We start from the raw sequence: 26,015 nt of genomic DNA, 5'->3' as shown, positions 1-26,015 counted from the left end.
GCAAGGAGGGATCATGCTTGGGAGAGGGACATCATGCTTGGGAGGGTATAGGGATAGCGCAGGAAAGGAAGATCTTCGATGAGATGGATTGATTCAGTGACTGGGATAATGGGGTAAAGTGTGACAGAGACAATAATATTGACACAGGATAGAGCAAGGTTTAGGGCTAGTGTACATAGGATCACTGAGTTGCAGGTAACTCGACAGCAGATAACAACAACATTAGGAACTAAAGAACAAAGTCATGCCTCGAGTTGCAATAATTAGGGATGCTATGGGCAGAATACTGAATGATCCAGGAAGCATTGAAAAAAGATGGAAGGAGCATACAGTTACTGTATCAAAAATAATTAGTTAACACAACAGAATTCTAAGAAACAACATATGATCAAGAGGTAATGATGATGAAGGAGGAAGTTCAGACTGCTCTGAAGGAATTGGCAAAACACAAAGCTCCAGGAATTGATGGTATACCAATTAACATACTTCAACAAAAAGATGCTGCCCAGGACATGGTCACCAGTTTGTGCCAAGAAATCTGGATGACAACTACCTGGGCAATTCACTGGAAGAGTCCCATATTTATTCCCATTCCAAAAAAAGGTGAACCAATACAGGATGGAAATTATTGAATAATATCACTAACACGACACAGAAGCAAAACCCTGCTGAAGATTATCCAAAAATGATTGGAACAGTACATCAAAAGAGAACTTCCAGAAGTACAAGCTAGGTTTAGAAGAATGCGTAGCATTAGAGACATTATTGCCAATGTCAGATGGATCTTAGCAGAAAACAGAGAGTACCAGAGGAGTGTCTTTCTGTGTTTCATCGACTATGCAAAAGCATTTGACTGTGTGGATCACAAAAATTTGTGGCTAACCTTGAAGAGAATAGGAATCTCAGAACATTTCATTGTGCTTATGCAAAACCTATACTCGAACCAGGAAGTAGTCCTCAGAACAGAGCAAGAGTAAGAAGTGTGTCAAGGATGCCTCCTGTTTCCATACCTTTTCAATTTGTATGTAGATCATTTGAAGGCTGGGCTTTACAAGGAGGAATATGACATCAGGATTGGAAGAAAACTCATCAACAACCTATGTTATGCAGATGGCACAACTTTGCTTGTTGAAACTGAGGAGAACCTGAAGCGCTTGCTGCAGAAGGTCAATGACTGCAGTCTTCAATATGAATTGAAGCTCAACATAAAAAAGACAGAGTCTCACCAATGGGCTAATCTGCAGCACCATAATAGATGGTGGAGATTGGATTTGTTAAAAATCTCAGTTTGCTTGGCTCCACAATCAACACTCTTGGGACATGCAGTCAGAAAATCAAGACAAAGTGCACTGGGAAAATCTGTTGCCAGGGAACTCTCCAGAGTACAGAGAAGAAACAATTTCGTCTAGAGACTAAGGTGCGCCTGATCCAGGCCATGGTTTTTGCAATTACTTGCTATGCATCAGAGAGCTGGACAATGACTAAGGATGACAGAAGAAGGACTGATGCCTTTGAATTCTGCTGGAGAAGAGTCCTAAACATACCATGGCCCACCAAGAAAACTATTAAGTCTGTACTGGAGTGGGTGTCTTAGAGACTAGGATTTTGAAGTTCTGTTTTACATACTTTGTGCATGTGTCCAGGAGGAAACGGTCCCTGGAGAAGGGCATCATGCTTGGAAGGGTGGCAGGACACTGCAGGATATGAAGACCCTGGATGAGACGGATTAACACAGTAATTAGGGCAATGGAGGTAGATTTGTCAGAGTCAGTGAAACTGGCTTAGAATAGGGTGGGCTTCAGGGCTGTTGTACATAGGGTTGCTATGAGACACAGGTGACTCAATGGCACATAACCCTGACTTTATAATTTGTAAAAAAGCTTTATCAGGAAGAAGACCATGTCCCTTGCTTGCCTCCTATATGAATACTAGCATTTTCCTTTGTGTGTTTCTGAAAAATAATGAAACCAATCTTTACCATATAGTTGTTGTTAGGGCTGTTGAGTCAGCTGTAACTCTTAGTGACCCTATGTATAATAGCTCTGAACCCTGCCCTATCCTAAGCCAATCTCACTGTCTGATATACCTAGTCCCATGATGGCTTGTTCCTCAGACTTACTACTTTAAAATCATACCTCAAAGTATTTCCTTTGATACACAGTGTGACTGCACTTTTAATATTCTTGCTGTTGGTCAAGGAAAGGACCACTGAGATCCATGGAGTCCTAACTGACTGATTTGCAGATCAGTAAGCCTTTCTTTCCGGATCATCTGAGCCTGGAAGCTCCACTGAAAGCTGTGTTAAAGCATTATACCAAAGACCTACTGACATCGAGGTAATTCTGACTGATAGTGCCAAGTACCAACTGCCTACAGTCCACAAAGATGGGCAGCCTTAGAAACCCAGTGGAGGGCACAATGCATTGGGACTGACTTGACTTGGCAGTGGGCTGGGTTTTGGCCATATTCTAATCATCGTTTTTGTTTTGTCTGTTATCCAGTAGATCACTTATCTCACATCTGCTTTTATAAATACTCTTATTTGAAAGTAGAAAATGCTAAGCACTAAATTCCACTACTTTATTTAAGAAAAGAAACACCCTATTTGCTTCCATTTCCTGCTAGCATTTCCACATGGCAAGTTTTCAAGGAGGGTGTCTTCCTCTCAATGGCATTTCTGGATATTTACCATTAGTTTTGAATTTCTGGTTTTGAATGTGTTTGGTACTTTGTCTTTTGTTAATATTACGTGGAGGATTTGAAACATTACAACTTTTATGAAGGTAGTCTAAATAATAATATTACCAGAGAGGGATCTACATACAGTATTTAAATAAACTTTAGGGTCAGGTCATATAAAATGGAAGTTGACAACTTTCAATTCTAGCAATTTACAAAATGACAGTAGTAAATTTATTATAATTAGCTACAAGACAAATAATACCTTAATTTATCTCTTTAAAGTGGGGAATGGAACAGAAAGCATGAAGTTGAAGGAGTTACAGGAAGGACAATTACCTCAGAAAAATGTAACCTTACAGCACACACAAGGCACTACAAGTTTAACAGAAAGGCTTGTGTGTGAGGGCCAAGAGCTACTACAATAAAAGGTTAGTCATGAGTCTTTGTACAATGAGAGGGCCATGTTAGGAATATATGAAATGAAAAGGAAATTTGGAAACAATAATTATGGTTAATGGCTAAGTATAAACAAGGGGTAGATATAAAGTAGTAGAATAGATTTCAAGTGATTATCTAGTGATGGGATCTGATTGAGATTGAATTGAAGGCAATTATACTCAGGTCCAGATTATAGATTATGGAAAAGCAAAATAAGGAAGAAATTACTGGCTACAGCACAAAGAATGGGTATTTTCAGAAAGAAATCAGCAAGTATGTATCAAAGATGCTTTATGTATAAAGTGACCTTGGAGGAGGCGAATGGACAAGGACTAGGTAATCTGTCAAGATTTCTTTAGTCTCATGAATCCAGCAGCCATGCATTTATACATATAAAGAACTAGCTTTCTCTTGTAAATCCCTTATAAGAGAGAAGACTAATTCAACTAATATATGTGTAAAACAGCTCATAAACACACTATTTATATATTAAAATCCCATAAGGGCAACAGAGTAACATATCTAATAAATTATAAATTAATTGTTTGAGGATATACACATTAAAAAAACTGTTAAGAGGAAAGTATATGATAGTGAAATGGAAAAAAAAATCACCATACCAATATCAGCACTGGAACGTAGTCTTCATTTTTAAAAACAAACAAAAAAGCAGCAGAAAAAAATGACACATTGAGCTCTAAGAAGATTATCTTTGAATGGGTACCTCAATATTATCTAATACATTTTTTTTAAAAAAATATTTGTGTTACTTTTATAAAACAATGAATGAAAATAAAAGGCAATTTCAAGCAAAATGGCATTAACAGTTTCTCTTGATATCATAAACTTAAAATAATTAGTATGCTAAGTTGCACAGATATGAAACTGTCCATATCTAAGTGCCAAACATGTAATAAAATTGTATAAATAAATGAATGTGAAATGGCTAATATCTTGTTCTTTTTTTAAACAGATAAAAGAATTTATAATCACAAAATACATCTACTAGAAAATGTAATTTTTAATATCATATCTTTAACATATTAAAAAAACAAAGCAACATTTCCATAAGGATCCTTCCATTGTTCTTTGTACAGATTTCAATACTGAGCCATGTAATTTGTCAATGATATTTACAACCAATAGCCTTTCCAATCACTGAGTTTAGAATTACAGCATTGACTGAGCTAAACTCTCTCACAAAATAAGGCACAACTACATGATCACAAGTAGTAAACATAATACAAATAATGAATCTAAAAACCTAAGTGAGAAAACATTCATGCAAAAGTTATCTACAGAAATTTGAATGTGTGATCCAGTTCAAGAAAAGTACAGAATATCATATACATAACGGCATCATGTTACAATAAATTCAATACTTCTACACAGAAAGAACTTAGCTATTTCCAATTTGACTTTGTACAACTTTACATAAATTTATTAAGTTTATGCACAATATTCACATCTGCAACAATAACAAATTGATCATTAAAATTCAGGCAAAGGGCAATTAAGACACAATAATGTGTGGCACATTATAATTACAGAATACCATTCATCAAGTTCATGTCTAGGAATACGAAATTGATGGCACATTTAAATTGTATGGATCAAATAATCCACGGTTTTATAGCCAAAGTACATTAAAAAAAAACCAAAACAACTGCTGTAGTCAAACAGGTCATGAATATCAAAATATATGATAATTTGCTCTCCACTGAAAAGCTAAACATTTTTATGCAAAAGCTAGGTTAAAAAAAAAGACTTTAGAGTTCTTGAAATTACCAAGATTCTTTAAGAGAGATGGAAACAAATTTGGCAGTTACTATTCAACATTCTGAGGAAAATATTTAACTAGCTAATTCCACATTAAGAGGTAGTTGAACAAAATGTTATTCATATACTACAATGAGGTTTGAGTTTGTTTCCCTCTTTTCTCCTTATAAAATAAACAAAACCTATACCAGCAGCTTTGCCATCTATTTAAAAAAATTGTGTAAGTACAGTTTATTGTAAATTATCCCAGCAAGTCTTGATTTTTTCAGTGCTGGAGTTTGGAATTTACTAACACATAATGCCATTAAGCTTTGCATTGGAGCAAAGAGCTGGGTCTGTGCATGCCAGCTTTAATTTACTTATAAAAGAAATGATGCCACGAGACAGCTAAGAGATGGCCAAGAAAGACTCAGAGAAGATGACTTTTTGTAGAAAATAAATAAAAATAGAACATTTTATTTTTTATTTCCAAGACACCTTAAGTTTATGGCAATTAATTGCAAAGATGTTAGATCTCACTTATAATAGCATCAATATAGTAGCCCATGAGAAATTATTCCAGATCTATGAAATGAGACCACATAGGCACAAACTAGAAAATTATTTTCATGTATATGGTTTCATTGTTGTCCCTCATACTTTTTCATTTTCTCTGAATTATGTTGGTTATGGGGGGGTGAAAGGGGATGGTAATCGGGAGGGAGGAGGTTTTCATTGTATTGAACTTCAGCAGATGAAGCAAACAGAAATATTCTAATACGGAAGGATTCTTACAAAGTTTTATTAGGTTATTTTTGTTTTGTTTTTTAAAAAAAGCAGAAACAGCAAAACCATATCTCTGTTTCTCCAACACATTTTTTTAAGTTACTTACATGTAAAAATATAGAACTAAAACTAAGTGAAAAGATTTGAAAGTCATAAAACTTTGTAAATAATTTCAGAGCAGTCTATAGTACTGAGCTATAATATTACTAAGTCATTGTATTTTTTATTTATGCTTAAGGTTATACATTTATCCACATCGTGGGACTCAAATAGTACCCTTAATAATGACTGACAGCAAGGTTTCCATACTTTTAAAAAAATAATTAAATGAATATATAGCAATCTCTTTTAGTTTATGAATGTGACAGGCATAGTTTAAATATGATAATTTTAATTAAGCATGATATTTGAAAGCAAGTGCATATTACAAACAATTTTATTGTAGAGTGGAAAATTAACTTCTGTCCTTCCTTATTACTGTTTTCAAAAGATTGAACTGAACAAATGTGACTTTACATTTCTTCTCTAAAAAGAATATGAAGCCAGTATTAATGTTGACTCTCTCTTCAGTTGTTTTCCAAATTAATGAGACAATAATAGAGTTCAGTTCCATTATTCAATACAAGTAGGATAATTTTTAATTTTCCTTATAGTGATTAAGTAGTCTGTTTTCACAATAACTTTGAGATTTTGTAATAGATTTATTTTTGGCAATACTTTCCTTGCTAAATGTTACTTCAAGTTAATTTCACAGCATTATTTTTTACAAAGTTAAAATATTTCATAGTTGATATGGAGCCCCAAATTTGGAATAAATTTAAGTCAGCTTTATAACTTTTGCCTAATAGATAAGGAGAAAATATTAAGTATAGTATTTAATAACATCTCTTTGCTAGTTTTTAATTAGCAGATAAGATTTTCAACATCAATCACTAGCTCTAAAATGAAGACTTATAAAATTATACAGTTAAGCTGAGCTATGCTTGGGAAGGTTAAATAAAATTAAAGGGGGGAAAAGTGGCTTCCTTAACAAAAGAGCAAGCACAGATCCCTGAAGACGCTGGAGAGACCAGGTGAAGTTAATACTATGAACGCGAACCTCAGAAGACACTCCACTTACAAGAAACAAACAAAACACTAGGACCACTACACAAGGTTATTTCATCTATCAATTGGGGTTTAAAGTGGGAAATATAGTATGAGAGGATTTAAAAGTGACATAGAAAAAAATATAAAGAACAAGAAATATTATTCCTAAAATAAAACCCCAGGATAGCTACAGAGTAAGGAAACTGACTTTATAGGGCTTTTCATAAAATTCATCCCAGAGAATTTAATCCATATTGTTAGTTGAAATACCATGTTTGAATTAATGGTTAACACTTACTTTAACATAAACTGTACTTAGAATACTGAGTAGTAAATTTATAACACAACAGTGCAATTGATCTATGGAGATATATATAGATACATATATTTTTAAAAAAGGTACAAAGTGTTAACAGCTCTGTGCATGACTTCATAAAGAGAATATTTTATATAATAATGTGTTACTGTGCAACAAACAGAAGTGATAACACCATTCAAATACAATAATTTCCTTAAATTTGGACAAAGAAGTAAGCTATGGAATTATATTCATGTTATTTATGAACAAGGAACTTATATTTAAAAAAATACATTGCTATTTTCTGTCCAAAGTTTATTTACATTCATCAGCTAACTCTAAACTTGGCATGAAAGCTCTTCTGGGGGTTAAATGAAAAGAAGTAATGAAAGATGAGCCCAAGTTTCACAAAAATAGAAGAGATTTACTTCATACTGGTAACATTTCAAAATATATGGATTCTAATTTGGTCTGGTATTGCAAACACTGTCCAAATCAAGTAGCAGTCTGAGTACTCTATTAGGTGCATTTATTAAAATATCTATTATTAGTGTAATATTACTGATGCTGTTATAATCCATTATCCTTGCAAGTCATTGAAACATGCATCACAGACGCGAACAGGCTTCTTGGAAGAAGGAGTTAAGGCATTTTTGGCTGAACACTCGGCACAGAAGATATTTCCACATTGTCTACAGTGATGCTGTAAATGACAAAAATGAAACAATTTCAAGCATAAAAATTCAAAGTTTTATGAGATTACATGAATATCATATACTGAAGGTATAGTAACTTTCAAGTAATTGGCATATTACTTACTAATATACTATTTTACTATGTTAATCCCTCAGTACAATAAAATTAGGAAACATTTGAATGTTTCCTCCTTAACAGACACTATGCTAAATATATGGACTATATTAGAGAATTCTCGAAAGATTCCTAGGAAGGATTTCTTAATGTGTTGTTAATAAAGCATACACAGCAGATTAAAAAAACATAAAAAACTATTCCTATTCACCAAATGTTTCAGTCAAAATACCTTCAACGAGATATAAACTTGAATGATCCCAAGATGGTCCTATTTAGAATATGGGTTTTTTTCAATTTCTTTTTTCTCTCTTTTAAAAAACTGATTTCTGAAATATGATGAGCTTCCTACTAGAATTTATCAGTTTAAGAAATAATGACTCCCAAAATGAGATATCATCTCACCATAGTAATAATAGCAAAATTCAACAGAGCAGCAAACAACAAATGCTGGCGAGATTGTGGTGAAACTGGAACCCTTATTCACTGTTGGTAGGAGTGTAAAATGGTGCAACCACGATCGAAGGCTGTATGGTGCTTTCTCAAAAAGTTGGAAATAGAAATACCATTTGCCCTAGCAATGCCACTACTGGGAATTAACCCTAAAGAAACCAGAACTGCCACTCAAACAGATATAGGCACACCCATGTTTACTGCTGCATTGGTCACAATAGCAAAGAGATGGAAACAACCCAAGTGCCCATCAACAAATGAACTGATAGAGAAGCTGTGGTCTGTTCACACAATGGAATACTATGCAGCACTGAAAAAACAAAGAACTCATGAAATACTATACAAAATTAGTGACCCTGGAGGGCATGCTAAGTGAAATATCTCAGTCACAAAAGGGCAAATACTGCATAATGCCTTTGTTGTAAAACAGGACTGACATCGGGGTTGGGAGAAACTAAGAAAAGAGGGGATAAATAATGTACAATGCATTGAAACAGATAAGAAAGAATTGCTTAAAAGGAATATATGATTAGGTATTATTTGTACAACAGTCCAGAATAAGAACTGCATAGTAAGATGGACTGGGGTGGGGGTAGGGAATTGTACAACAGTAAAAGAATTTTTTTATTTTCAAAGAGAAAAGCGAACTAGGGAGATGGGCAGGGAGGAAAATGTACAACAATGAATGAATGGAAATCCAAGTTCTCTGTAAACTTACGTAAAAATCTGAATTAAAAAAAAAAGAAATAATGAGTCCACAGAGTGAAACTGTAGTACAGAAATTATTGGAATGCAGGACATTATCATTCAAATCTATATTTATATATAAATCACAAACTCATGCTGTTCATTGCTGTCAAGTTAGAACCAAGTCAAAGCTGACCCTCCAGCAGGTTTTTAGAGGCTGTAAACTGCAAAAGAGGAGATGGCCCGTCTTGCTCTTGTGGAGTAGCTGGTGGTTTAAAACCACGGCCTTTGAGTTAGCAGCTCAACCTTTACCCACTAGGCATCAAGTTTAATGAATATATGTAGCATATATAAATTACAAGCTTACCAATAAGTGGGAAAGTTGTAAAATCTGTGAAATGCCAGGCTATTTTAATAGGTAAAACATTTTGGTTAAAACTAAAGAATAAAATGAAGAACTATAGCTTTATAAACAAAATCATTTACCCGTCTCACTGTTACCGAAAAGCCTTTCCCACAAGCCATACAGTTTTGTACTTCATTGTCTTCAGCCCATTTTCTATTCAATGCTTGTGTCTGTTTGATCTATTTAAAAACAAAACAAAACAAAATGTTTTAATATAAGAATCACTGTTTTAATGAATAGTTCTAAGTTGGGAACGGAGTATATATATATATGTATATAAACACACACACACACACACACACACATCTTCAAAACAGAGGGTGCTATAGATTATTTAGGGAGGCGACAATGGAAGGAAACTCGATTCTGAACGCTGTTATAAAAAAAAAAACACCCCAAAACCAACACTCATCTACCTGGAAGGCAAATATATATACATGTATACATGTATGTATGTATTTTACTCTAAGCAACTTTAGATAAAATATTAAAATCCTCGAATTCTGTATCAAAATTGCTAGATAAATCTGCATGGTAAAATAAAAGTAAAATTAAATCAAATTTTACTCCTCAAAGGCACCAGTGATTTCTAATCCTTGGGGATTTTCTGCCCATCCTCAGGGCACTGAAGACATACTTTGATCATTCTGATCATCTATACACACACATCGACTCATCTATTCTTTAGCATTTCTGAATTCTGTCATTTTTGTCTAGTACTCACAATTCATGAAAGGCATGCTCTCTAAATAAAGCCCGGGGCCTCTTAGACAAGTTATCTTCTATATTTAGTTTCACAAACATTTACAGTACTGACATAGATAGTAATTATTCAAAAGAATATCTTAATAATATAAGGAGGGGAAAAACGCCAACAGAGAGGCTGAATCTATGCTCTCTGCTATCTCACGTCACCGAGGGTTTACCTGAAGGGACTGATTTTCTCTGCCCAGCTCCTGCACTGCTGCAGTTGTGTTATCCAGCTTTCTCTGCAACTCTACTACTTTGGACTGAAGCTTTTCTATTTCACCTTCACCTTTAAGACATCTGGAATAGATTAGTGAAAGATTATTGTGGTTTCCTTTTTTTCTTTTTAAAGTCACCTCAAGATCCATCTCTGTTCCAACTCAGAAGAAAATGTGGGCTATGCTAATCTTTTTTGCTATTTACAAGACATTAATTATACCATCAATCACCTTTCTAGGAGTGCTCTCCTTTCGTCTTGATTATTCTGTACCGTTGCCTCCAACACTGCGATTTCACCCCGCAGGTCATCTGTCTGCTTCTCAAGCTCGCCGACTCTCCGTTGACTGGACTGCCACTCTTTCTTTACGGTCCCTAAGTTCTCATTTAATGCAGTAATCTGCATGGTAAATTTAATCTCATTTTCTTCATGTTTCTTGATTCCTGACTCTTTTTCTTTGATTTCAGAATGCTAGTAAAGGAAAAATGGGGGAAAGACTTAGAAAAGTAGTGTACAATAAACACCACATTACTTCCTCAGGTAAGGATGCAGAAGGACACATTTCATTATACCCATTCCTCACTTATTAGCATGGATAAATTCCAAAGAGAGTCATTATTTAAAAATTATACAAAAACGGGGGATGATCAAATAGATCTTAAAATGGAGACAACTATGTCATTATAGAGGGCCAAATTACATTTCTGCATAACCGGCAAGCCATTGGGAATGAAGGTTCCACAGATGACATGTAACTTTAACCATCAGAGCTCGAGTTACTTTCACCTCCCACTGTAAGCAGCTTAGAGCCATAAGTATGGCAATGTGCAAAGATCTGGATGATAGATTTCTTATTATTGTCATAAATACAAAATGTTGCAAAGTAAAATAGTCAATAAGTAAGGAGTACGTGTATATGTTAGTAAAACTGATTCTGCAAATATATGGGTTCTTTAAGTTGAAATGATGGATTTGCCAGCTCCTTAAAATGATAAGTAAAAGTGGAGCAGTTTGAGATTTTTCTTTTTCACTTGAGCAGGGCAAGATACACATAGATAAGAATTTAGAGCACCATGGAGACAGAGCTGGCATTTTCGTATGTTTCTGAACTCCATAGTTATCCTTTCTTCTCTATCAACCAGCTAGAAAATAATACAAACCCTTCCAAGTACTGCTTGAACCTCAACTACAACATTCAGAGGTCAACTTAGCTAGAGATATTTGGATGTAATTCAATAGAGGAAAGCCAGATGCTTCCCATTTGGCAGGTACAACTTGGGAATGGAAAAATGGACTTTGGTTATCATAACTGCAAACTAACATTACCATTCCCCTATATCAACATTCACTTTGAAGAAACAAATGAGTTTAAAATGATAGGCATTTACTTCGATTTACATTGTGTGATACTAAAAGAGGTCAAGTTTTGGGGGAGTTTTTTTAGTTCTACTTTACACTGATTTTCACCTACAGAAATTAAAATCTGATTACAGAGAAAAATATTTCCAAGCACAAGCCAGTTATTTATACAAATTGGACTCCTGTTTCAAAAAATTAAAATTCCAGATGAATATTTCAATTATAATTTCCAAGTAGGAAAAATCCCCTCTCCCTGGATTGACTCTGAGCCTATGAAAACAGATACACGTCCCTCCCCACGTTACCCACTGACCAGTCTGGCTTCCTTCTCAGTGAATTCTTTCTTCAGCTCATCCTCTTCCTTTTTCACCTGCTCTTTTAGCACTTGCTGGCTTTTCTTCTCCTGTTCAAGAGTAGCCTTCAGCGCATCTACTTTGCCTTGAAGCTCTAATTTCTGCTGACTTAAAAGCTGTTTGGCATCCTTGAGATTTGTTATTTCCTGTTAAAAAGTATAGTAAAAAAATCATCTTTTATCTTATTTTTAAGTTGAAATTTACATAGTTCATCATAACAAACAGGATAATGAGTTCCAGTCACATAACACTGTTAAATGTTGGTACTTTGATTGATTTAAAAAAAATGCAAGGTTATTCATATCCTGTGCTCAAAATTTATTTAAATAATTTTCTATTATTTTAAAATTATTGGGGCAATCTCCTCCTGTACCAGTCATATCCGATTTGACGGTACACACACACAAAAAATGAAATTATTTGTGATAGTAGGCATGTATATGCTTTAATTATTTGAATAATCACTACCCTTTATTTTACTTCTTTCATTAAGTAAACTTTATTGGTGATTATTCATGCATTAGATGCTGTGCTACAGTCTGAGGATATCTTATAAGGATTAACTACATATATTTTCTGCTTTAAGTAGTAGTCTGGAAGAAGAGAATGACACAAAATAATTAATTATAAATAAAAAGGGAAAGTCTAATGATAGAAATAGGATATTATGATGACACTTCCTAGAGAGAACTTAACCTTTCACTAAGAAAATTAATAATTATTTACAAATGATAATTAGTTTCCATTTGACATCCTTCCTGTTCATAAAATATTCAAAGAAAAAAAAAGATATCATTTAAGAATTTTAGAAGTAATTGAAAGTGAAATAATTGAAAAATCAAAACTCCTCAAAGTACATTTTGAAGATTATTCTCCAAGCAAAATTTTCTAAATCAATGTCTCACTTGACTATCATTTTAATAAAAATATAAACTCTTATATTTACTTTGATTTACTCAACAACCTGAAAAAAAATTTCAGTATGTATACACACTACACAAGAACACTGTGGTAAAATAATACATAGCAGATTTTCTCTCTCTCTCTCTGCCTTGTGCTGTCTGTCTGTCTGTCTGTCTGTCTCTCTCTCTATATGATTACTTAAATAACACAATATAAGAAGAAGAAATATATTTTAACATACCTTTATGCTTTCTTGCTTGTGAGACTTAAGTTCTTCACTTAGTTTAGTAATTTCTTTTTCCTGTCTACACTTTATTTCTTCTACCTCTACCAATTTAGATTTTTCATTTACTAGTTCTTTTTCTCTCAGTGACTGCAGAAAAAATAATTATTAAAAATTATTTAAAAGCAAGTACTTAACTAAAAATCAAGGATAAAAAAATTTATGACCTTGGCTCTCCCCCTTCCCAACTAATTTAACTTGAGTAAATTGACTCTTGTATCTGTTTAATTATTTGTACAATGTGAATAATAAGATTATTATAAGGATTAAATAAAGTTAATACTGTAAAAAGGCATGGTGTGGCAAGAGTAAAACTGCTCTAAAAGTTAGCCAGAACTATGACTGTTATTAATTTTATTATTAGTATCATAAACATTTTAATATCAGGAATCCAGTTAGAACATTACATAAACTCTGATTTATTACTTATCAGCTTTTTATTACCATTTTATAGACAAATAAAAAAATATTTAGAGAATTGAAAGAAGCTCAATAGAGACAGAGCCAACACTAAGTAAAATAAGGTCTGCTTGCTATCAAGTCCATGCAATTGCACTCCTGTAAATGGTAAACCAAACTCACTTAAATTCAGTTAGTTCCATTCATAGCGAGCCTCCACTGGGTTTCTGAGACTCTAAGTCTTTGTGGGAGGAGACTGCTTCCTCTTTTTCTTGGGTAACATCTGCTGAATTTGAATCAATGGCCCTTCATTTAGCAATGTAACACTTATCACACTACACTATTAGACTTCCTTAAAATATATTTCTTATAAATTATAGTTCTGTCAGAATTTTCTACACTTCAGGCACAAGTCTTTAATTATACTCCAGTTTCGACCTTCATCTCTACCTTCACAAAAATATCCAAATGTTTTCTTAACAAAAGACAATTTCAGAAAATACAAAACTTAGAATAGTGAAGAACTTCAGGAATCATACATTCAGAATAATAACAGTACTGGTAGCACAGTTGTTAAGCAAGTAAAACACTGAAAGGTCAGTGGTTCAAACTCACTAGTAATTCTGGAATCTCTACAAAAAGTCCTACTCTGTCCTTTAGAGTCATTATGAGTTAGAATTTACTAGATGGCACAAACAATAGAAATATAGTCTTCCAATTATACCACCAAAGGGGAAAAAAACAAAAAAAAACCTCTTTTTGACTTCCATTTTTTTAAGAATGTTTGTTGTTGTTGTTAAGCGCCATCAAGCCGCAGGGGATTCATAGCGGCCCTATGAAGGAAAGTCCTCAACGCTTGGGTGCCTTTCATCCTCTCCCCAGGTTCATAGGCTTTCCGGAGGCAAGCTATTATGGAAGTGGATGCCACTCCTCCTTCCTTTTTAAGAATACTAGTCATATAAACCAGCTTTACAACTTGGCATAAGCAGGAGTGTCATCCACTTCCTAAATAACATGGCTCCAGTAACCCTATGAACTTTGATAAATGTTGATAGTTGTAGAGGGGCTTCAGGCCTTTTCTTCATAGGGTTGCTTGCTATGAGTCACGTTCAACTCCAAGGCAACAGCTACAACAACAAGGTAACCACTCTGTGAACAATGGATCTCAACCTTGCCCTGTTCCATCCTCATCATTTCTGATATACTTGAGCCCACTATTACAGGGACTGTGTTAATCCATTGTGTTGTGGGGCTTCTTCTCTTTTGTTGACCCTCTATCCTTCTAAACATTAGATCCGTTATCAAGGACATCAGCATGCCCAAAATATGTGTGATGAAAATTCATCACCTATGCCTCCAAAGAGCACCCTAGTTGTACTTTTCACACGACATACTTATATTTTTTCTTTTGCCAGTTCATGGGATATTCAGTACTCTTCTCCGATACCACAACTAAAAAAAAAAAAATTCTTCCTCTCTCATCTTTATTTATTATCTAACTTTCAGATGCATAATAAGTAATTAAAAAGAGCATGGCCTGAATGAGATGCACCTTAGCTTTAGAACTGACATTATTTCTCTTAAAGACCTTAGAGAGGTAAAGGTTCTTGACAGAATATTTATCCAAGGTAGTATGCCTTCAATTGACTTTTGGTGCCATGGATATTGATTGTGGATCCAAGTAAAATGAAATAATCGACTACTTAATCTTTTCTCCATGGAGCATGACTATTAGCCCTGTGTTGAGGACTTTGATTTTCTTGATGTAATCCATCTTTGATCTTCTGTGGCATGTTTCAAGATCTCTCTGCTTCCAGCAAGCAAGGTTGTGTCATCCTTATAATGCAGGTTATTGGGGAGTCTTCCTCAGATCATTATGCCACACTCTTCTTAATAAAGTCTAGCCTTCTGATGATTTATCATACAGATTGAATAGTAATGGAGAAAGGATGCAGATCTGCCACATACATTTCTTGATTTTAAACCATGTGGTGTTCCTTTGTTCCCTTTGCACAACAGCTTCTTGAAGTACAGATGTCACATGAGCACAATTAAATGTTTTTAAATTTCCATTCTTTTCACTGTTAGCCATATTTTGTTATGATCTATACAGTCTATGCCTTTACATGGTCAATAAAACACAATAAATATTCTTTTGGTATTTTCTGCATTCAGCCAAGATCGATCTGACAAGAAATAATATTCCTGGTGTTATGGTGTGGTACTAGGGATATTATAGACTATATTAGATGGATCTTGGCGGAAAGCAGAGAATACCAGAGGAATTTCTATCTGTGTTTTATTGACTAGGCAAAGGCATTTTACTGTGTTGAATCACAATAAACTGTGGCTAACTCTGAGAAGAATGGGAATTCAAGAACATTTGATTGTGCTTGTGTGAAACCTATACTTGGACCAGGAGTAAGAACAGAGCAAGGAAACACTGCATGGTTCTAAATTAAGAAGGGTGTATGCCAAGGATGTATCCTATCTCCATACCTTTTCAATCTATATGCAGAACAGGTCATCTGGGAGGCTGGGCTCTATCTATGAGGAGAAATGTGGCATCAGGAGTGGAGGAAGACTCATCAACAGTCTGCGTTACACAAATGACACAACCCTCCTCGCTGAAACTGAGGAGGACCTGAAGTGCTTGCTGCAGAGGGCCAACGACTGCAGCCATCAATATGGATTGAAGGTCAACATCAAGAAAACAAAGATTCTCACCAATGGGCAGCATCATGATAGATGGTGAAGAGATTGAGATTGTTGACAGCTTCAGTTTGCTTGGCTCTACAATCAACATTCTTGATATCAGCAACCAGGAAATTAAAAGACTAATTGCATTTGGAAAGTCTGTTGTCAGAAACACTACTTACTGAACTGGTCTGTGTCAGACTGAATTAGTTTTTCAGTTCTTTCAGCTTGAAAAATGCCAAGCAATTTTTTCACTTTTTATTTTCTATCTCTTTGCACATTGCAGCATAATATTTTGTTTTGTCTTCTTGTGCTGCCCTTTGAAATCTTCTGTTCAAATCTCTGGCTTTGCCATTCCCCACCTCTGTTTTGGCTTCTCTACATTTTAGTGCTTTTTTCAGAGTTTCTTGTGACATCTATTTGGTCTTTTCTTGTGCTCTGTCTTTGCAATGGTTGTTTACTTTCTTTCTAGATGATATTCTTAATGGCATCCCACAGTTTATCTGGTCTCCAAGCATTAGTGACCCATGCCTCAATTCTACTTTGAGATAGTTTTTAAATTCAAGTTGTATAAACCTCAAGATTCTATGCTTTCTTTGGTAGATTTTCTGGAATTTTCTCCAGCTACACTTTGAACTTACATGTGAGTAACTGATGGTCTGTGCCCCAGTCATCACCTGGTCTAGTTTTCTCAGATGATACTGAGCTTCTCCAATGATTTTTTTTCTGCAGTTGTAATAAATCTTAATTTCTGTGTAGGCAATCACATTAGGTCCATGTGTAGACACCATTTGTGCTTTTTAAAGAAAGCATTTGTAATAAATCATTGATTGTACAAAATTCATTCAATCTCCAAGCTTATTTCTGTCACCATGTCCATAATTTCTTACTATCACTACTGCTTCTTTGTTTCTAACTCTTGCATTCCAGACACAATTATTATGAATGTATTTTGATTGTATATTCTGCCTATTTTGGACTGCAGAAGTTGTTGTTGGTTGTTCTTAGGAGTTAAGTATGTCTCATATGACCCCGTGAACAACAGATTTGAACTCTGTTCTAGTCTGTGCCATCATCAAAAGCTCTGACATACTTGAGCCCACTGCTACAGTCACTGCAACACTTCTTCTGGTTCAAGGTTTTCCTCTCTTTCTCCGTTCCTCCAATTTTCCAAGCACAATGTTCTTTTCTAAGACCTAGCGTCTGTTAGCAACATGCCCAAATTATGTGAAGTAAAGCTTTATCATCTTTGCCTCCAAAGACCATTCTGGCTGTACTCTCTCCAACACATATTTGTTTATTCTTTCGGTCGTCCAGAGGAACATTCAGTGCTCTTCTCCAAAACCACAGCTCAAAGGCATCAATTCTTCTTCTGTCATCCTTATTCACTGTCCATCTCTCAAGGACACAGCAAGTGATCTGAAAGACCATGGCCTGAATCAGACACACCTTAGTTCTCAAACTGGCACCATTACTCCTCAATACTTTGGAGAGGTCTATAACTGCAGACTTTCTCACCGCAATATGTCTCCTGATTCCCTAACTGCTGGTACCAAGAGTGTTAGCTGTGGATCTAAGTAAGATGAAGTTGCTGACAGTTTCAATCTTTTCTCCATTTATTATAATGTTACTTATCAGTCCAGAGGTAAGAATTTTATTTTCTGGATGTTGAGATACAGTCCATATTGAAAGCTTTATTCATAGATCTTCTACAAAAAGTGCTTCATTCAAGTCTTTCTCACTTCCAGCAAGCATGGTTGTGTCATCTGCACAACGTAGTTTATTGATGAATTTCCTCCAATCTTGATGCCACATTCTGCTTCATAGGGTCCAACTTCTCGGATAATTTTCTCAGCATACAGACTGAATAGGTATGGAGAGAGAATACAACCCTGATGCACTTCCTTCCTAATTTTAAACTGTGCAATGGTTGCTGTGATGTGAAACTCTGTGACACTGATGTGCCAAATGTGATAATGGTTATCCATGGTTACCCGAATGAAACAAGCTTGGAAGCAGGAGTGGCATCCACTTCCGAAATGGCTTGTCTCAGGAAACTCTATGAACAGTGCTGAGGTCTTTCATTCATAGAGTCGCTATGAGTTGTCCACAACTTGACAGCACCTAACAACAACCGTGTTCTCTTGCTCTGTTCACACAATGGCCTCTTGGTATAGGTTTCACATGAGTAAAAGTCATTGCTGTGGGATTTCCATTGTTCTCAATATTAAACATAACTTGTTATGATCTACACAGTCAAATGTCTTTGTATAAAGCATAAATAGACATTCTTCTGATATTCTTTACTTTCAGCCAGGATCCATCTGACATCCTTAATGATATCTCTGGTGCCATGGCTTCTTCTAAACTCTGCTTGAACTTTTAGAGTTACCTATCTATGTACTCTTTTAGCTATTTTTGAATGATTTTCAGCAGTATTTTGTTTGCATGTGACATTAATGATATTGTTTGAGAGTTTCCACAATCTGTTGGATCACTTTTCTTCCTTCTCTTTTATATAAGCATGTATTTTGAAAGATAACATCTAGTTTTCCTTAGCAGAAACTGGTGCTCTATTTTAAGAATTCTTAACAACCTAAGAATTATTTCTATATCTTTTATAATTTTGTACATATCTAAGTAACAACACATTTCTTTTTCAATAGTTGAAGCTATAACATATGCTTTCAAATAACCAAAGTCTCTGATGAGAAACCACATTTATTTGTAAATCTAAAAAAACATCAGAAAAGCCAAGGAAGCACTTAAAATGAACTGGACATTAAAGAAAAAACACAGTTAAAATTCCAATTATCAAAAGTGTCTTAGCAGAAACTAGTGAGCTATCTGAAAAAGTTGTTGAAGATAAGGGTGACAGTTATACTAGTTAAAGGAGTGGTGTCTGTGACCTCTACATTCTAAAAATTCCAGGTTAAGGAAGAAAAAGAAAATACCTTCTCTTTTTGAACATCTTGTAGTGTTTTACACTGCTCCTTCAATAGCTGTTCCTTCTTAGCTGAATCCTGCTCCAAAGTAGCCTTGGCAGTCTTCAGTTCTTGAATCAATTTATTTTGACTTCCAATTTGATTTCTGTTTGAAATCAAGTCCTCTTGTGCTAGAGAAAGCTTCTCCTCTACAGTCTTAGAAAAACATTTCCCCAAATTATTATATGCTATTTTTCAACAAATTTCAAGAGAAACTTAACTAACCACAATGGTAAGTATTATACTATAAAATGATAGCCTTTCAGAAAGACTAAGTAAAAGACAAAGAATTCTAGATTATTAACATTTGTATGTCAATATTTACAGTATAAAACTCAAATCTCTAAGACTCAAACAGTTGAAAAACCTTGAAACATCTATTTGTAAGTACTGACAGAGTTCTTATTACATCTCAAATAATGACTAGGTGATGAAGGAACATCAAATAAGTTGGAACCATATCAAATACAATCAGAGAACATTAATAGACCGCTAGAGTGGAGACAGTGGGATACATAAATGGAAACTATTCATAAGAAGTTATTGTTAAAAGTTACATTATGTCTGTCTTGTAGGATTTATGGTATCTCTTGACATACTAAGAGTCTTTAATAAGAAAGATGCAGTTTTTGTCTTGGGAAAAAATATCTGTATTTCATATCTACCAACTTCGGAGCATGTAAACTAAACTGAGAAAAAAGCCAGTTAGACAAGTAAGGCTCTAATCCTGGAAAGGCACACCTCCTCCACCCTCTACTCTATATGGCTATCTGAAGTAACTGGTACAGTTCATAGCGACTGACTGTTTTAAGACCCAAATATTTTGAGAAGCTGAAGCTGGGTAAAATGAAGAGTAAGCTTTTTTTTTTTTACTGCCAAATTACATTTTAAGGTAAATATAACCATTGGGAATGGTGAAAACCTTGCTATTTTCTACTACTTCTATTAAGACTGAGTAGGATAGAGAATCAATTCTGAGACGCTCTTTGTAACATCTAGAATAAAGTAGCCTTTTTTTTTTTTTAAGATACAGGACTTTCAAAAGAGTAGAAGGGGATACAGTTCAGGAAAAAGAGACCTGAAAGGTTTGTATACAATATAGCAAGTATTCAATAAAAGAAGGATAAAAAATGTTTAAAATGAAGAACTAAAGTTATGTACATTTTTATTAATCAGGGAGCTAATAAGTAGTTGAATATCCTGTTATGATGGAATAGCAGAATATAAGATGGTCCTTCACTTTAAGGAGCTTATATTTAATTAACCTAATTAATTAGCCTACAAACATAAATTCACAAAATCCAGTGGCTGATTCTATTAAGTCAAACTCGGAATCTTGACAGCTCCATGAAATCTATGGAAGTCTGAAGATGCCAAGACATATTGCTCCACCTGCCTTTTAATATTTACCTGTCACTGCCAAGTGTTTTAAATGTTCCTTTTCTCTTTTACGTAGCACATCAAGTTCTTTTAATGTGTTCAGCATTTCTTCCTTTAGGAAACCTCTCTCTCCTACTGCACATTCATTTCTTCTTGTGTGGTGTGGTTGGTTTTGGGGGGAGGAGAGTTACTGTACGGGAGGTTATCTTTAAACTGTCTACTCTAACTGGAATAGACTAATCTCTGAGTGTAGCTCAACTATCAACCTTCACTCTAATTATGTCAATCACATTATAGTTGCTGTTGTTGATTGTCTTCAAGTTGACCACAACTCATTACAATCCTATGAACAAAAGGCTTGAAGCCCCTCTAGAACTATCGACATTTATCAAAGTTCATAGGGTTTCCGGAGGCATGTTATTTAGGGAGCGGATGCCACTCCTGCTTCATATCACATTATAGTACTCTTGTAAAAAATTGTTTCTATAGTGTTCCATGGAAGGTATTCAATTTTGACTGTTCACAAAGTTTTCGCACTCTTCCTCCAAAGTAAAACTTAAAAATTTTTTACCTACTTTTTCTTGACATCTGATGAAATAATAGAAAGAATTGTACTAGCCAAGAAATTAATATTAATTCAAAACTTAATATCCTAAAATTTTCACATAACTCAGGGTAGAAAATGTACAGTTAAAATTTCACTTCTATCTTAACAACAAAGCACAGTTAATGTGAAATATCCAGTCAACAAATTGAGTCTATCACAAATAACCCAGCAGATGGTGCTAGAGGCAAAGTTGAGGCCAGATTGTCTTTTATTCTACTGGTGTCCTAGAGTGTACACTAAACTCACAATCATGAGATACTTGGGTAATCAGCCTTGACTTAGTTAGGTAGGTGTCATATAATCAGTTTCTGAGTATCTTTCTTATATACAATTAGCTCACAAAGCATTACTAAGGCAAATTAATGTTTGATGACTATGACTTCTTTTGGATTATAATTAAAACTTACACAGGAATTTGCTTCCTTAAAAATAAAACCGTTTTCCTGGATCCTTACTGTTCTTGGAGACTGTCAAAGTTCCATGCTTTATTCTGACTACTCTTTACATCCATTCTCATCCTGCAGCCATTTGCCTAAAATACAATTCTAAGTACATCCCTTCTGAGCTCTATATTGCTTTCAGGAGTCCAAATTCCTCTATTACTCCCTGCTTCTCAACAGTGTTATAAAATAGCAATTTAGTAAATATTATAATGTTACCATTGTAAAATTATTTCCAAGAACATATAAAATATCATCTAAATAGGAACGGTGTTCTTTAGTTATAACTCTTGCTAATTCTGAATTTACCATCTCCAAGCTTTGCTTATTATTCCCACCCTGCTATCTTTTCTTAGATGTGTCCTGATGTGAAATGATCTTTCATAGAATTCTGTGTATCTAAATTCTACCTATCCTTAAGTCTGACTTCCTTCATAAAACAATCTATTCTAGCCTAAAAATAAGACATATGCGGTATATTGTAATATTTTGTCATTTTTTTCAATAGGTTTCTGTAACAATATGCTTTAAACACAAAAAATAAACATATGAGAAACAGGAAACATGTTATTTCATCTTGAAATACACCAAAAAAGAAAAGAAAGAGAGAGAGAAATAGGAAGAAGAACTGACTGAATTGCCTACAAGAGAATATGGTCATTCCATTTCCTTTTGAAAACTGATATGCTATATATATATAAATGCTTACCATCTGATATGCCCTTAATCTTAGAAACCTCATCTATTCAAGTAATGTAAAGGACAAACTTTCAATATATAGTTGAAAGTTCAAGGTTAAGTTCACCTTGAATATAATTGTCTCATTTTAATCATTAGACACTTTAGTAATTTTGAAAAGGAGATAAATACCTAAAACTAAGTCAATATTCCCTGAGAAGTAACAGTAAAGTCACCTGAGTTTCCGTGTTTATATAAAATATCCTTCAACACATAAAAACAGCATATAAACCCATTGCTATCTAAGTCCATTCCCATTCACAGCAATTCTCCACTGACTGGGTTTCCAAAACTCTAAATCTTTTCATGAGCAGAGTACCTCATCCTTCCCCACAGAGCAGTTAGCTGATCTGCAGCCCTGCACTTAACATACCACATCACCCCAGATATCCAAAAAATAGAAACCACCACAGTATTCCATAAACACATTCTTATGTCAATTTGGTACAAATAATTTTTTTTTCTTACAAATCAATCATTTAATGAAAGTCTATAAACAACTTACTGAATATTTTTTACTATACCTTAAGATCCTGCCTTGTGGCAAGAAGCTCAGATTCCTTCCCATAGAAATCTGATTGAAGCTGTTTCAGATTTTCCTGACTTTTTTCATAGCTGTTTTGTAACACTGACATTTTTTCTTTCTCTTCTGTGAGCTCCTGTGCTGCCTGTTTTACCTGCCGTTGTAGTTTATTCTCAAGCTCTGCCTGAAACATACAAAGGTTATTTAAAACATTATACACACCAAAAAAATCTGTTTTATGTATGAAAGAAATCCTATGGTGTTAAGGGTTTATTGTTCAAAATGGATTCCCTAGTCATTGACTGACTTTGCCGGGTAGATGGGCAAGAAAATGCAAACAGGATGGGCTTAAAAAAAAAAAAAAATGCAAACAGGGAGTGTTAGGCCATCCACAAGAGAACTGGCTAGGCTCACAATTAAATTAAGCAAATTCAGCAGCAGAATTTGAGAAGGTCATCATCAGAAAAGAATAAGAAAGAAAATGTAACGCATCCTTCAGGTTTAGTTATTCTTGAAACAGCCATATGAGGGCTGACCTTGGGACTGCTATGCCACAGGACCGGAACTAGGAACCTTTTGCCTAAGTCTGTCAGAGGACTGGAGCAACATGTAATGTGAAGGGAGAGTCATAAATGGCAAGACTAAGAGCCTAAAGTCACAAGGCTGACGTCTGAGGTGCCTGTGAGCACATTTAGGAAGCTGTCATGAGTGACGGTATTCTGCTACTAATCTGAACTACAGCCTTTTGACTTCCCTAATACAGTTCTATGTGGTCTGTGAGCCATTGCAACGGATTTGGGGCCCAGTAAAGCGGTAGAATTGGTGTTGGGATGAGTAGAAACAGGTGTTAGAGTGTGGGGGACATGTCTGACTTCATAGAAACTGGTTTGTGGTGTTGATGCTTTGATTGTTAAATATAAAAATCATTCAGCATGTTGGTGTTAGTTTATTTTTTTATTGATTTTCTTAAAAAGTCTGGTATACATGGTGTTTCACACTATTCTTCGTTCACACTGTGTTTCATAAAAGTTATTGATGTTTTTGACAGGATAGCTCCCCTCTGTGGAGTTAGTTGAGGTCAGATACCCTGTGCTTACGTGGTCCTTACTCCTTTTACAACTTCACACACTAAAACTATTCCTGAGAATAAGTTGAATTATTTATATGTCCTGAAAGTGTTATATTTCAAAAGAGAATAGCTTATTTGCTCATATAAGAAGCTGTGGTGGTAGCACTTAACTGTAAATCAACAGGTCAATTGTTTAAACTCCTACGTTACTCCACAGGTGAAAAATTAAGCAGTCTGTTTCCATAAGGAAACCTTCTGACATAATTCTACTCAGTCCCAAAGGGTTGCTAATGATTCAAAACTGACTTCATGGATATTTTGGTTTGGCATTGTTTTTGACTTGAGAGTTCTAAAATAAAAGTTACAAATCTTAAAAAAAAATAAATCTCAATATAAAGACCTAAGAATGTCAAAGCAATTAAATAAAGAGGAAAAGAAAAGCAATTATCTGAGGAAGTTCTAAGTATCAAGGTCTCATGAAACTGAGACTAACAATTATCCTCTAAATGAATGTGTGGCTATAGGCCATAAAGATGGTATTATTTAAAGTTGAACTAAATGAAAATCCTAAATGATTGATATTTATAAAAACATCCTAACTGTGTTGAAGTATATAATTTCTACTCTTAGAAATAACAGGACAACTGAGATTGTAGCAGTGAGAATGGAAAAGTTGGGACAGATTCAAGAAAGCAAGAAAGAAAATTGATGGGAATTGCCTGTGGCAAAAAAGGGAGCGGACCTTCCTGTACAATAGTGATGTCATCTTATGCAATCTCTTTTTCATTTTAATAATCACAGTTTTCAACAGGGTCCTCTATAAGGTCTCAATGATGATTATAACTAGCCCCTCTGGCTAATGTTTGAGACATCAATATTTTCCCGCTGATTGATAAATGATTTATTCATCTATTCATTTCTTCCAAAAAAATAATGCTGCTGCTGTTGTTATGTGTCACTGAGTTTCCTGTGACTCATAGAGACCCTATGTACAATAGTTCTGAACCCTGTCCTATCAGGAGCCAGTCTCACTGTCTCTGATGCACCTGGCCCAATTACCCCATTCACCGTGTCAATCCATCTCATCCAGGGTTTTTCTCTCCTGCCTTGTCTCTCCTTCTCCAAGGACTGGCAATGTTCTTCCTGGAAAAAGGCTCAAAGTATGTGAGAAAAAGCTTTAAAATCCTTGCCTATAGACAGCAATTGGTTTCACCCTCTCCAGGACAGACCCTTTTGTTCTTTTGGTAGTCCATGGTATGTTCAACACTCTTCTCAGCACCACAACTCAAATCAATTATTCTTCTGTCATCCTTAGTCATTATCCAGCTCTCTGATATATAGAAAGTAATTGAGAAGACTATGGCAAGAATCAGGCACACTGTATTCTCCACACTGACATTGCTGCACTTCAGCACTCTGGAGAAGTCCCTGACAATAAACTTTCCTAATCCAATTTCTCATTTGCTTTCCTGGCTGCTCATTTCAAGAGCGTATGGACCCAAGCAAGCTGAAATGGTTAACAATCTCAATCCCTTCTCCAAGTATCATGGTGGTGCCAATTGGCTGAGTGGTGACAGTCTTTGTCTTCTTAATGTTGAGCTTCAATCTAAATTGAAGATGGCAATCCTTGACCTTCTGCAGCAGATGCTTCAGGTCCTTCTCCATTTTGGCTAGCAAGGTTGTATTTTCTGTATAATGCAAGTTGTTGATGAGTCTTCTTCCAATCCAGATGCCACATTCCTCACAAAGATCAGATTTGGAATGATCTGTTCTGCATGTTGCTGTTTGTTGTTATGTGCCGTCGGGTCGTTTGTGACTCATAGCAACCCTATGCACAACAGGCCTAAACCCTGCTCTATCCTGTGCCAACCGCACTGCCTCTGACACACCCATCCCAATTACCCCAGTC

The 26,015-nt window shown here is 35.0% G+C and overlaps 1 protein-coding gene across 1 annotated transcript in view; it reads right to left on the bottom strand.

Annotated features, from left to right (window-relative positions):
- Positions 1–7,180: 7,180 nt before the first annotated feature.
- EEA1 (early endosome antigen 1) overlaps positions 7,181–26,015 on the bottom strand; it is a 165,507-nt gene continuing 146,672 nt past the window's right edge. The window contains exons 22-29 of the mRNA XM_006898486.1: positions 23,039–23,221; positions 19,320–19,505; positions 13,228–13,359; positions 12,044–12,229; positions 10,604–10,842; positions 10,334–10,454; positions 9,488–9,586; positions 7,181–7,754 (exon numbers count right to left, since the gene is read on the bottom strand). Coding sequence (XP_006898548.1) covers positions 7,632–7,754; positions 9,488–9,586; positions 10,334–10,454; positions 10,604–10,842; positions 12,044–12,229; positions 13,228–13,359; positions 19,320–19,505; positions 23,039–23,221 — 1,269 coding nt within the window. The 3' untranslated portion in view covers positions 7,181–7,631. The remainder of the gene's footprint in view (positions 7,755–9,487; positions 9,587–10,333; positions 10,455–10,603; positions 10,843–12,043; positions 12,230–13,227; positions 13,360–19,319; positions 19,506–23,038; positions 23,222–26,015) is intronic.

This window comes from Elephantulus edwardii, unplaced genomic scaffold (assembly GCF_000299155.1).
Source record: "Elephantulus edwardii isolate Elephantulus edwardi_28Jun2011 unplaced genomic scaffold, EleEdw1.0 scaffold00231, whole genome shotgun sequence".
NCBI lineage: Eukaryota > Metazoa > Chordata > Mammalia > Macroscelidea > Macroscelididae > Elephantulus > Elephantulus edwardii.
Note: the sequence above shows the minus strand (reverse complement) of the source record. Positions and strands in the feature narration are given on the sequence as shown.